This window comes from Bombus vosnesenskii, unplaced genomic scaffold (assembly GCF_011952255.1).
Source record: "Bombus vosnesenskii isolate JDL3184/JDL3185 unplaced genomic scaffold, Bvos_JDL3184-5_v1.1 scf7180000013263, whole genome shotgun sequence".
In the NCBI taxonomy this organism is placed as follows: domain Eukaryota; kingdom Metazoa; phylum Arthropoda; class Insecta; order Hymenoptera; family Apidae; genus Bombus; species Bombus vosnesenskii.
Window position 1 is genome coordinate 3,557,490 of NW_022882923.1, and position 14,094 is coordinate 3,571,583.

General features: G+C 36.1%; 1 protein-coding gene across 7 annotated transcripts in view; it reads right to left on the minus strand.

Annotated features, from left to right (window-relative positions):
* Positions 1-14,094, minus strand: part of LOC117234373 (fasciclin-1) — a 380,981-nt gene that overhangs the window by 83,086 nt on the left and 283,801 nt on the right. For all 7 annotated transcript variants that reach the window (XM_033495532.1, XM_033495524.1, XM_033495516.1 and 4 more), the window contains exon 3: positions 9,406-9,596. In XM_033495532.1, the coding sequence (XP_033351423.1) occupies positions 9,406-9,596 (191 nt within the window). The remainder of the gene's footprint in view (positions 1-9,405; positions 9,597-14,094) is intronic.

Genomic DNA, 14,094 nt, shown 5'->3' on the forward strand with positions numbered 1-14,094 from the left:
CAAATTGCCCCTAAAAATTCAAATAACATCCCTTCACTACTAATCTACTGGCATGAATCTGCTTCCATGAAATAAAACAAGCCATTTCCTGCCGGAAGCATTAAAACATTCGTCGTACGAAGGCAACAGGATTTTCGATTGTCTCGAGCGAATAAATAAGGATTCTATTTTAGGTCGAGGCAGACAATTCGTTCGGCGACCCATTTCCGAAAACCATTACCGAATTCGGAAAATCATGGCTCGTAAGTGATAGACGAGCGTAAAAACACGTCCGTTTCGCGTTCCCATTTGCTTGCCTGTTGGCGAGTATACGTGCAAAACTTGCCTAAGATACGAGAAAGCGCGAATTGAGAACATAAACTGCCGGTTCCATTCCGTTCGATTACTATAACGCTCTTCTTCGTCTTGTGTGCCGAGAACAGCGGACGGTTCCGGGTTTATCAGGGTGTGGCGTCCAGACACCATGGCGCCGATTTCCTCTACTCGTTTCCCCTTTTGCCTCCCCCTCGTTCGACGAACAGGAACGCTACGCGAGATTAAAACCACGCCAACTGACCTCCGCTAATCTTCGTGCAAAATCGGATCGCAACGTTCTCGCCCTGTTAACACCCATTAAAAGTTTATCATGGACGCGTATTTCCTGCGGCAGATTTGCGGGCTTTTACGAACACAGCAACAGTGGCTTACGAAAGTATTCGTAGAAACTGTTTACGAATATATTATCACACCTGCGTTATACAAAACATTTTGAAATTTCATTAACACTATAATGAGGCTCGACTATTGTGATTACGTCGACGAAATTTGAAACGAATCTGAAAACTTGTCAAAGGTTACAGAAGTATTTAAACCAGTTAGCGATTCACGTGTTAATAAACTCAAATTTAATACTTATTTATGTGTTTATGGTGGCTATTCCCATGTTGTCTACTCATTGTATAGTCATTTTCGCCAGATATCTTATATCTTCTACGTTTCATGCATCTTCATATTGGTTGTAAATTGTACCGATATAATCGCGACAGTCGGCGAAGAATTTTCTAATTGTAAGGTGGTAGATTATTATGTCAATTATACGTATTATTATCAGTATGGGAAAAAGGAAAAACTAGAAACGATAGGAGAGAACTAAAACTGAATTCGGCTGAAATTGCTCTAACACTGCGACATCGTAACAAGGACGTTAAAAGAACGCAATGGTTAACGCGGAGCGCTGGACAGCTTGAAATCGTATAAAAATATTATATTTCCTAGCTTATTTAAGCCGCTACGCCGTTCCGTTTTCGCTTTTCTGCCCGGAAGTATATTCTCGGTGGAACACGAGATCAACTCGGAAGTACCGTAATAACTGACAAAGTCCCGGCACCATTAACGTTTACGATCTCGCTCCGCGGACTATATCGCATGTTGGATGCCCCAGCGAAAAAATACTCCGAGGAAATTCCTAAAGCCTCTGTTATTCACAGCTCGAAGAACGATGCCGCGTGAAGGCCAGAAAAGCCGTAGTTAGAACGAAGGAACGGCGCGACGCCTTGCGCCACCGAGGCGAGATTATCCATGAATCTAAAATTCTATGGAGAAAAGCAGGCCGCTAATCCCACCAAGTGATGTAACAAAAGTTGAGGAACTTTGATACGCATCAGTGTATAGAGCGTAGAGTTGGCGAATAAGCTATCTGTTACTTTTACGCAGTGTAAAATGTATTAATTTTGAATACAAGTCCATTGGCATGAGGTTCGGATGAAAAATGATACAAACTATTCAGTTTGAGAAAATTGTGAGTAAAGTTAGAATTTATTAGACGTTATGTATCATGTTAATTTAGTAGGAAAGAATTTAATAGGAGAAATTGAATAATAAAATTTGGTACTAATTTAACAGGAGAAGAGCAGAATGGTATATAATTTAATAAACGAACGAGTAGAAGGAATCAATACACGAAGAGTAGAACAGTAACTTAATAAAGAACTTAATAGACAGCGTGTAGAAGAACTTTAATAAAAGGATTCATAGGTAAAGAGTATAAGTGGACATCCATAACAAAATCTTTTAAATAAATACAAATTTTATGTATAAATTACCTGAACATACTTTATTTTTGATAAAGATTTCTACCATTTTTATGAGACCTTCCATTAAAGGTGATAAAAATTGTATACTTCAATGGAATGATTTACAATTACATATTGCATTTTGTAGAACTGCAGTATGTATTGATTACTATACTGATTCGGTTGGCTAAAGCTAACAGAATTAAATTGTACTAATATTTCAATTAAATGCAACTAAATAGGAATGAAATGGACATTAATTTGGAATCGATTAAATCGAACTTGAACAGTAGGAATAGAGACGCGTTGTTTGAAAATGGAATAGGAATTGAATTTAAATCGGAAGAAAATGAAGTATGAAGTCGGATTGGTACTGAAATTAAACTAAAATTTTATAGAATTTTAACTGCAAAATAAACGAAATACACGGCACACGGAGAAATAACAAATTTAATTAAAAATACACGTAATGACTGAACCAGAATTGAATCGGTCATGCTTGATTTATAATTAAATAGCAGCAAGATTGAAATTGAATTGAAATGGCGGTAAAAGTGAATGGAGCAATCGTGAAGTAAAACTGCTATTTATGAATAATAGAATCTAAACTAAAAACGCATATGAACAAAATGAACAACTAGCTAAAAGCGATCCGATACTAAATAAAATATACATATTTCATTGATTGAAAAAATAAATTTCTGGATTTTCTTCAATCATAGTTTCAATTCATTCTAGAAAGAAAGGAATTAGATGCCATATAAATTCCTGGTAGAAATTCAACAAAAACAAAAGAATATTGATGGAAAATCGAAAGAAGTGCAATTCGAAAGGAATAAAAATGGAGAAAGAAGCTTATTAACGCGAATCTGTTTCGGCGGTTAACTAGAAGATGCGACGCGTCTACGGTGTTTCAATTTAAATTTATGATCAATTTGTATTCATTACACCGTTTGAACAGGACAAATGTCATAAAATCAGGAGACGAAGGCAACATCAAAGATACACAGCGTTTGCTTTTAAAAGGATATTTCCGTTGGAAGACAAATTCGACTTTCATCTTGATACCGTAGAACGGAATATAGAATGTGCGTATACATATGCGTATGTATATCGAGAGCGCGTGTACGTGTGTGTATGTGCCTCTGGTTGAAATACATGCATGGGAATAATACGCGCATATCCGCTTTCAATTCCATAGATATGTAAAATATATGCCGCACTCGCGGCAAAATGGATATGGAACGCTGGAATATTTCATCGTTAAATCGATTGGGTATTATTACGAGTTACGGTATGAGACAATTTAAAGCTTCCTTGTTATTGTCGACAAAAAATCAAAGCGATCACATTGTTTTGCAATGTTAAAATATGCTAGTAATGATATTTCAATTCGTTTTATCGAAACGTGCTCTGTAAGTCGGTTAAAAAATACAGGAATTATATTTCGTTTATTTTATGATTATGTTTATTTTAAGTTAACTACATTACAGATGAAATAGTATTCGGAATCAATACTCTCTGGAGTGAAAAATATATCCTGATTTTTCTTTATAAAAGAATATAAGTGGATTTATTGTTATAGTCTAAATGAATAATGGTGAAATAACAAAAATTAATGTTTTTAACAGAAGTTTATAATTGGTAGGTGCTTCATTAATAATCTTCATTTTTCTTGTAATTGTAGATATGAATTTTACAAGTAGATTAATGATTCGAAAGATATTCAAGAGATATTGCCATCTAGATACTTGTGATAGTAATAAAGTCGAAAAGGTAACAAATCCATAAAGTTTAGTGAAAAAATTATAAATATGATACTAATAGATAAATTATAACCACTATATAGATATGACTATAAATTAATAGAACCATTTTCGAAATCAATATTTTTCAAGAAAGTTGAGAAATCAATCATTTTAATGTAATATTTTTCAAGAAAACTCTATAGCTACACCAAATAAAAAGACAATCTTGGTAATACATAGCTATTTGACGAGGTATTGGATTTTAAAATCATTCTCATATGAAAAATAAAACACGTGATTGGCTTTCACGTGGATTAGAAAATTTTTCGTTAGACGTTACAGGCTAGTTGATTTAGTATTGATTAAAGAAACTATACAAGTAACTCCTTTACGAACTGGAGAAATCATCTCTTATTCCTTTACCAAGTGAAGATCGTGACAAAGTGAAAAGAATCCGTAAAGACTAGAGACAGAATCGTTTATGCCGAGATCAACGACGAATTAACGATTACGTCTCGTGCTCAATCTAGAAAACGAATTCCGCGTCTCAAGGCAGTTTTCGCGGTTGCGTCGGCTCGTCTCCTTCACGATGCAATTTCCTTTTACGAGACACTCCAGCAGTCTGTAGAGAAACTTCCCTCGGGAGGGCCGGGAATGCGATGGGACAAGAAGAAGGGAAAAGTATCAGAGAAGTTGGTTCTACGCGGTAACTCGATTTGGAACGAAATAAAGCCGAGATTTCGCCGGTGTAAATGCGACCGAATCTCTCTGTGAGCCAAGAGGACAAAACAGCGCAGCGTTACGGCTTGTTAAAAAATGTACGCTAACACGAAAACGTTTCACTAACGATCGAAAGAGACAACAAAAAAGGCTGGGAAGAGTTAAGAGATCTCGAGAAGTCGAAATGTAAAGGAAAAATCATTTTATCGATAATCTGAAAACAAATCTATGTGCTAGGTGTAAAACATGATATAATCGAACTTTTTCTGAAGATAGTGATTTTGGAATTCAATATATCAACCTGCTTTGAAAGAATCTACTTCAAGAAGCGTTTCACGTATATATTGCGTGCGTTACATAAAGCATTTTGAAATTTCATTAGCATTTTAATGAGTCACGATTGTTTCGATTATGTCGATAGAATTTGAAATCAATCTATATTTTATTAATCAAGTAGGGAATTAATCACTAAATAGTATTGAAGTCCATATTTAACGGACAACTCGAATCGACATTGTATTTGTAAGACTGGTACAGTTTAGTTTTATTTCAACTATTATGTTTCTTTGAAATGCATACAAGAAGAAACGAACAAATATACACGTACAGAGATCACGCTCGCGGATACATATTTATACATAAAAAAGAAACCAATTTTCCCGCACACATCACGCTGTCTCGATTATCGCCTGTGTTTTATTTATTCTTCAAGGCGAGATACTATACACACATACATGCCATAAAATATTATGCATTACAACAAAAATATATTACGTCTTGTACCAGAATATATTAAATATATCTTACAAATCCAACATTCAAAACACTAGAATGCATAGAGTTAACTACATCCTTCGACAAACTACTTTAACTTTCCGACCACTGCAACTCTCCTTAAAAATTTCAATAACCAGGAGACTTAACGACTTCTCCATCCACCCTCGGAATACCAAGCAAATAGAAGAATTCCCCGATATACTACACACGTCTATAGAAAGTCCGTAGAAAGAGCAGCGGAGGTCTGTCGGGTCAAGAAGGCGGGGACGTTTTTAATCTGGAAAGCTCGCGGGCTTTTGATCTCATTAGACGCTGTTGGAACGCGCCTCGTTGACGCGTCGCCCGAGGCGTCCCCTGCTCCCGTCCCTGTTTCTTAACAATTTAAAGAAATTCCAGGCCGAATAACTCCGTCGACCCATCAGCCGGATCGGCTAAAGAGTTACGTTTAATGGGGGGGAAAATGGCGCGCGTCAGGGTGAGGCCACGAGCTGGAGCAAGCGAAAAAAAACGGGTTGAAAGAGAGCAGCAGAGTCGTTTCAAAGCAACGTATCCAGGATGAGGAGCAAATTGAAAATCAGTCAGAGGGCTGGTCGAATACTTGGCGGATAGTTTCGTCGTTGAACAGGGTGAAGCTGCGTGAGAATATTCGATAGGCTGTGTTTAGTCAATGGGGAACAGCACGCCCTTTGTTCGAGCCATCTTCGAAGGGTGTGAATCTGTTTTCTGAGTTATAAAGGTGTGAGTTTGTTAGGACAACGCGGGATAAGGGTGGTTTATGCTTCGAAAGTTAATCGAATGGGTATCGAGTGGAATAGGGGTGTGCTTTGTTTATTTTTTTAAGGGCTGAAGTTTGGCTTTTGGGATATTGGAAATTGTACAGACACGTAAATGGTAAAAATTGAAAATAATTGGGATACGCGAATGATATTGAAAATAATAGAGAAATTTCGAAAATTCTACGTGATATTGGAAATGACAGAGACACAATGGAGGTGAGATTTGCCTAACGAATTCTTGTTCCAGTTACCTATTCGTGTCGGTGACTTTGAGGCGCGCGATTTTATTAATATTCTGTAAATTCGTTTAAATTTAATCGTGAATTTTACATTTTTGGAATCTTTTTGTTTACATAGATTCTTATGTAAACAATATATTAGAAATCTAGTACAGATATGCTAGAATGTAGACATTTTATTTTGAAGTAAATATTGTAGAAAATTGGAAATATTAAAAGGTAAATTCGATACATTTTTTCACAGGAATGAAAATAAGATATGAAATCGAAGTATATTACGTAGCGAAATTCTTTGAGCTTGTTCTTTCATATCTGGAAATCGAACAATACAGGGGAATTTAGCAAGCAGAAATTGTGATGCTCCTGACAATGTATTTCTACGGAAAATTTTTATTGCTGCATTACATTTTAATCTTCGGACAGCGGATTGCGTACAACGAGGATCGGATTAATTTTGACCCACATTAAAATTTTACTTGAACACTAGCTGGATTTAGATTTAATTCCATGTTCGCAAATTTTTTCTTCAAAACGATTTTAGAAGAGATTTTCGTGTCTAAACTTCTAGAATTTTTTGTTCTCGTTTTATTAAACACTTTTTAAAAAATTGGTGTAAATATATATTTGAATAAAAAATCATTCGTATTCTATATTTACGTATAAAATCATTATTATTTTTAATTTTATGAAATATTATCTAAGTACAATAACTACATATAAGAATATAATCTAAAAATAATATATACATATAAAACATATAAAAATAATTTGTTGCTAACAGATTAAATAAAAATTACAAATCGCTTCATCCTCTTATTTCAGAAACTTAAGAACATATTTTTAAAATACAATATTTTTAAAAAATACCTTTATAAGAAAATTCTTTCTATTTAATTGATTCCTACAAATGAGGATGCTCCGTCACAAAAGGACTACAACGTCTCTAAAATATATCCACCGTTCTTAATAATTAGATGTTGACGGTGCATGAAAGAGTAATTTGATTGTTTCTGCATTAACAGAATTCGAGCGTAGTTGGTTGCGAAGATGCAACCGTGTTGCCGATGAGTTAATCATCAGAGCGTAAAAGAAAGTTCCGGCTCGAGCTTCATCGAGGTAGCCGGCAGTAGACGGCGAAGTTCATCGAATCGGAATGTAAAAAGTTATTCGATTAGCCCACTTTTGTCTACATTAATTATGATCCGATACTTTCGTGCTCTACGAACGGCCAGGAAGTATCGGCCGCGATAGAACTTCTGCGTTAAGTGGATGAGAAAAGTTTCTCTAATACCAGCGGGAGAGAGAAAAGTGAACCGGAGAAAAAAAGAGCGCGAGGGGTCAGAGGGAGATGAACGGAAGAGAGACTTGATCTACGGTCGAGCGCGTTGAAGAGATTAGTCGAAGACTGGTCCCTCCATGATTTTCATCGGTCCGATAATACTGGATGTAGATTAAAGGAAATTTCTCGGGAACTGATTCGAAGAACGGTGGACGCTGGGAGTATCAAATGTTTCAGAACGGAGATCGAAAGGAATATAACAGATAGTTATAAAGTGAACTTTTCCATTTATTAATTTGAAATTGATAAATCTGTGTGTTACGGAGTTAAAATTGATTACGAGTCTAAGTTGCGATTAAAGCGTAATTAGCAAATTTGGTTAGTGACTTAATTGACCGTATAACAGAACTTAGGCTAAGTAGTTTCTAATCATACAAGGACACCTTTGCTACAAGAAGCAATTACACCTCAATTCTGAAGTAAGAAGTACTGAAACTTTGGAGTTGCCGAGTGGTAATTGAATTTGAAATCAATTATCACACGAAGCAATTATGTTTGAAATATAATCTTTCTGTATGCTACATACAATTAATTAAATCTAAAATATTGTTAGTATCTAATATCTAAACAAAAAAATAATAATAATAATAAACATATTAACTCCTATTTTCAACATAAACTAGTTTGCATCTTAGTTAGGTAGGATGACTATAGAAAGTAATATCACTATGCTTAAAACATAAAAACTTTTCAGGATCTTTACAGAAACATTTTAAAAGATAAATCATTTCAGATATCAATTCTTTTATTCGATGTAAAGTGACATTGAAATTAAAAAAAATCTGTGACCTTCAATTCATTTATCATTCATTTATCAAATTTCAACTGTTCAATTCCTCTGATAATTCTACCTGAAACTCTATTCTATGAGTAGATTCAAAGTAATCCAAGTTTCCAGCCGCATTTGCAAAACGCTTCCTTCACGCTTTCCACTTTCTATTCGTTGAATTTTTATTGGATGGCTGCGTTTCTGTTTCACAGAGAGCGAAACCTTTGTCGATAAGAAGCATCGCCTGGGGATGGGAAGAATATTCGACGAGCTTATCGACGAGACGAGTCGATATTCATCGATTTAACGAGGCTTGGTACCCCGACAGAATTGTACAGCTCATTAAAAGCTCGTTAGAAGAGAAAGTGCGTCATGCCAACTTCTTAGGTGCAGTTTCGCGAGTATCGCGACGAGAACGCCGGAAGTCATGTTCACGCGGAGCACCGCGTAAACTAACTTAATTACTCGCGAGATTACGCTCGCAAAAAAGTAATTTGCGATTAAATTAACCGCCACAGAAATCTACCGTGAAACGTAGAACAATTCTCGACACGAATGTGTTTTTTCCTTCTTTAGAATGTTTTGCGACGTGACTACAATTCTTGACGAAAGTGAAGTTTTTGTTAAATGAATGAAAACATTGTCTATTATATTGGCCAAACAAAACAATTACAGAGGTACGACTATATTCACAAAATCAACACAAAACGTTGACAAACTTCGACTAGTTGAAACAAATTTGATCTAATAATTGGTTGCTTGACATTCAGATACAATTTAATGCAAAATTGTCATAAAATATTAAATACAATTTTTTCATTCTTCTCCTTTATACAAAATTGTATTGTGTTTGTATTCGTTGACCTTTTACAATTTATTATTAATTTGACTAGTTGATTGATTAATTTGACTTAAATGAGGCTTAGGGTTATGATTTGAAAATCTCTGACTCGAAAAAAATTGAACAACTGTTATAAAACGCTAACCTGAGTCATTACGTCGCCAGCAACGGTAACCTTCGATTGGAAATTGCTACGTTCCATAAGGATCTTCGCATTATTTATGTAGACTTCCTGACCATGCGTGCCAGTTTTCTTGGTGACCCACAAGGGCGGATTACCTTCCAACTCCGACGAGATTGAATCCCCTAGGTTCTCAATCGTTTTTGGAGAGTTCGCTGAAACAAAGAAACGAATACTTCTTATTGTATTATTATTCTCTTTGACAGAAAATTTATGTATAGTTAGATGGAAATAGAATTACACAGTTATTTCTCTCAATGGAAAATTTCTTTGTTATTTGATTTCTTTATATTTTCTATAATAAAGTTACAATAAGAATAGCCTCCTCCATGGATTAATTAATTGGGAAATTTTGCAAAAATTGCAAAAATACATATTATCTGAATCATTGACTATGAGGTGAATATAATACACAAATATTCGTGCACTACTACATTAATAATTTGGAATAGAATAGAATGCGAAGAAAACTCATTTCCGAAAAGAAATAGTAAAATATTGGAACTTGATTGGAAATTAATTTAGAATCTTCTTAACTATTGTTTATGACATAAACTTTTGGTTCAATGAATATCGTCAATATTATTTATTAATAAATTAAGTCACTAAGACCTGTACTTTACAATTTCTTTTTAAATACCTACGAACGATATCAATTAAACGCAAGATGATTGAAAGAGCAATGAAATATAGAAGACATTCGTCAGAGTACATAATTACATGATTAAATTCAAATTCCAATTTTCGCGTCAAATTTTAACAATTTCAATTAAACCCCGAATAAACCTCGGCACTAAGAAAAAGCTGTAAACCGTGAACAACGGAGCTAAGTAGAAGGCCAAATTTCCGCAAGGTGCAATCCATCAAACGCGTCGCTTCCTCTTTCCATCATCGCCAGAGCCAAACCGTAAAAAGATCGTTCTCGAATCCGAGCTCGTCACCGAGCGGAGCACAAGAATTTTATTTCCAGCGCAACGAGCACACGAGTTACAAGAGCACGGAAACGGGATTTGAAAAAGAAAAAAAAAAAAAAAAAAGAAGAAAAGAAACGCACCGAAAGAAAAAATAGGGAAAAGGTGCAACAAAGAGGAAGAAAAACCGACTACCAAGAGGGGATGGTAAAGAGTTCGCCGCGAAGCTACAAAGCTGTTCTCTTTATTATCTCGTTACCGGCTAGAATGTCCTCGTAATCCCGAGATTTTTTCAGCCGCCTGTCTACCGCAATAACATAGATACCGTTTCTGCATCCTGCGGAGAAAAGTTCAATCTCAGGCATAAAAGGAGAGGAGAATTCGCGCGATGGGAGCAACAACAATGGCGCTCATTACCGACGTCAGGAATTGGGTCCTGTGTTTCGTTAAACTGCCTTGCCGTTTTCTTCTCCAGAAGAATCGAGAAACGTCGTGATCCTCTTGGATAACGTTTCTTCCTCTTGATTCTTTCTTTATCTCATCCTTCTTTTTAGTGAGAAAAATTCTTGGTTCCGAGGGAATCATTTCCTTGAACTATCAGTTGTGAACGAGATATGTGTTTGTGTGTGTGTGTGTGTGTCATTTTCCCTTCTGCGTTCGAGAGGCTGACAGCAGTTTCGACAAGTCCTAGACCAAAAGCTTCTCGTGTTTCTTTCCGTTTGATGGGCGAGCTGGCCAACCATTTTATCGTCGCATCAGCGAAAATGTCCCCACTCTCTTCGAGTTCGCGTGAGTGCGATCGTTTTTGCTTCTAGATCCTCGAATCGACGCTCTTTCAAAGGATATCAACGCCTTTTACAGACCTCGATCGAGGACTTATCTGAAAATGACTCCTTCGTTTTCGGGGAAAGAGATCGATTTGCACGAGATCACATGCAAATACATCGGTGATAGACGAGGTGTAAGCGTGGTTCGAACGTGGAGAACGGAATAGTGAGTGTAACTTGTTGGGTGGATGGGTGGTGTGATTTGGTTGTAAAATCGGGCTATGATGTGGTGTATAAATTTTCCGTGTAAAAGACAGATCGATGAGTTCAGGTGTTTAGAAATTGGTTTGCTGCTTTGAATTGATTAGTTACGGCCGGGCAGCGAATTTTTATACGTTTGCGGAACATTTAAATGAACAAAAATTTATGAAGGATAACCATGAATTTGAACATGGAAATCCAAAATTGCAATATTCGTTAATTTTTATAAGATAATTTATTCGATAAATAAAATTACTAATTATAAGTAACTTCTATACCTCTATGACAATGACATAAAGATGTAAAATTTAATGTAAAATCGAATTCCTCAAGTTTATTAAAATTTCTATTAAACTTTCATTAAGATGGTTATCAAGATTCATACTTATCAAAGCGTTTAATAAAATTTCAAAGGGTGTAAATTTCATCGATATTCTATTAGAATTATAGCCTAATTAAAACTCCAGACGATGTTGAGACAGAAAAGTACAGGAGGTAAAAGAAATTTAGGCACGTAACTGATACATTTCCACATTTATCTGCAGCTAGTAGGAACAAGGAAATCTTTGATACCGTTGAATTACACCGTGAACAAGGGGGTAGAATGAAATAAAAGCAGAGACATTATTCATCGTGGGCATCGAATTGTACGTACGACGATCGAAAAATCTAGACAAATATGTTCCATTGAACGATCAATAGGTCTCTCCCTCCCCGATCTCTGCATCGTTTTGTCCCAGACATCCCTTTCAACGAAGGCGGATGATTAAGTCCTCGATCGAATCCCATTTATTTTCCGGCAAGAAACCCCTTGGGGCACAGGTGCGATGGCCGACCACAAAACGAGAACATTCGTACAAAGCTGCTTGCGCAATCGATTTATATTCTCTCGCCAAAAAACCTATTTTTCTATGCTTTCGTTGCGCGTCGGCCAGCTTGTAGCTGAAAGCCTGCTTTTCGAAATCTGCTTCGAAGCATCGGTTAACAAAGAAAATAACGCATTGCTGGATTAACCATGAAACAAAAAAAAAAAAAAAGAAATAAAACAAGCTACCGTTTGCATGCCACGCGGGAAAAGTGTCAGAAGTGGCTTGGCTTAGCGGTGACACGATAAACCTACGTAGTCGAAAACGTTGGGAGCTAGGCGAAATCGGGATTCTCTTTCGATACTGATTGGATCGTCGGTAAATGTTTTCCTAGTAGAAGAGGATATCTATGTAAGTTGGAAAATCTGTGTAGTTTTTATCGAGAGATTTTGCTTGCTTTCCTCCTCTCGTTTGATAGCTTTTTGGAGAATGTTTTTTGAAAAGTTGTGTTATGGGCTGAAAGCAGATATATTTAGATGTTACTATATAAATCCTTTTTATGCTACCGCGTCATCAGTTGAAGTTAATTTTACTTTTTAAAAACGAAATTATCTCCGATAAAATCGATGAATTTCTTCGCTGTGTCTTTGTTTTAACATATTCAAATACTTTTTAGGACTAAATTTCTTTTGAGCTAACAGTACTTATATTGACAACATAAAAACCTACAAGTCAGCAAAATTAATATCTCTCATCCAAAGCCTCTAAACGCACAAATAATTTACGAACTAAAACAAAAACTAGATTAAATATAAATATTTTCCCAATGTTAAAAATTTTCTACCTGTTGTTGTCCTCCTATAAATATATCATTTAGCAGAAATATCAAACAATTGAACTTTGATGGTATTAAAACCATACATTTCAAGACCAAATTCCCGCCAATGCAACCGTGCGTGTGGATTCAGTGCAGGCCGATTCGCAATATGTATTCGTGGATGAAATTTTGAGGAAAGATGGATGAGCAAACAGACTTCCGGCGGAGCTCATAGAAATGCTGAAATGTACTTGGCGAGCTCGGAATAATTTCGATTTCAGTGGTCGTTGCACGATCGTTTACACGGGCGCATACCAGCGAGGATATTTCAGTACACTGTGAGGCACGGGGCATGGCATCTTGTTTGGACACTTCTTTAAATCAATTACGAGTTCCTGGCAGGCAAGTTCGGCGAGCAAGTAGCACACTTCCACCCCTACCAGTTTAACGAAAGTTCGGCGAACGCCCTCCTCTCCATTGCCCTCCGCACGGAAACGTGGCATCAAACTCTCGGTTTCCGGATTGTTTGCTCGGCGAATTCAATCGGCGCATTTGCGATTCAGATGATGATCGGGGCAGCTTACGCTCGTGAAATTCGAATATCACAATTACCCAGCCTTAGGCCCCTGGTAGGGCCAAATTTTCAAAATTCCACCCTCGCCTCTGGTTACACTACTCGCGTTGCGTTGGTTGTAAGTGTGCTGGTCATTTGCAGGGCGAACACGTTGATTCAAATTATCTTTAATACGTGTATGATGCGAAATGCAATATGGTACTGCATGAAGCACCGCGTGCAACTGAATATTCAGAGTAATGTTGCGCTTAATGAGGATAGTTATTATTGTTAAGAAATGTTTCGAAATTACTTGAAGCGGTAGACTTTCTTTTATTTATTGTCTTGCCTATTCCAGAATAAATCTTCGGAAATTTCTAAGAAATCCTCCTAGAAAATAGGATATGTAATATAATACGAGATTTTGTTTTTTTAAATTAGCAAAATCATTTATCAGAGAAATTTTAGATAGTTAATAATTAATTTTTAATCTGGATTAAATGTAGCTTGAAAAAATTACATTGATTTAATACGGAAA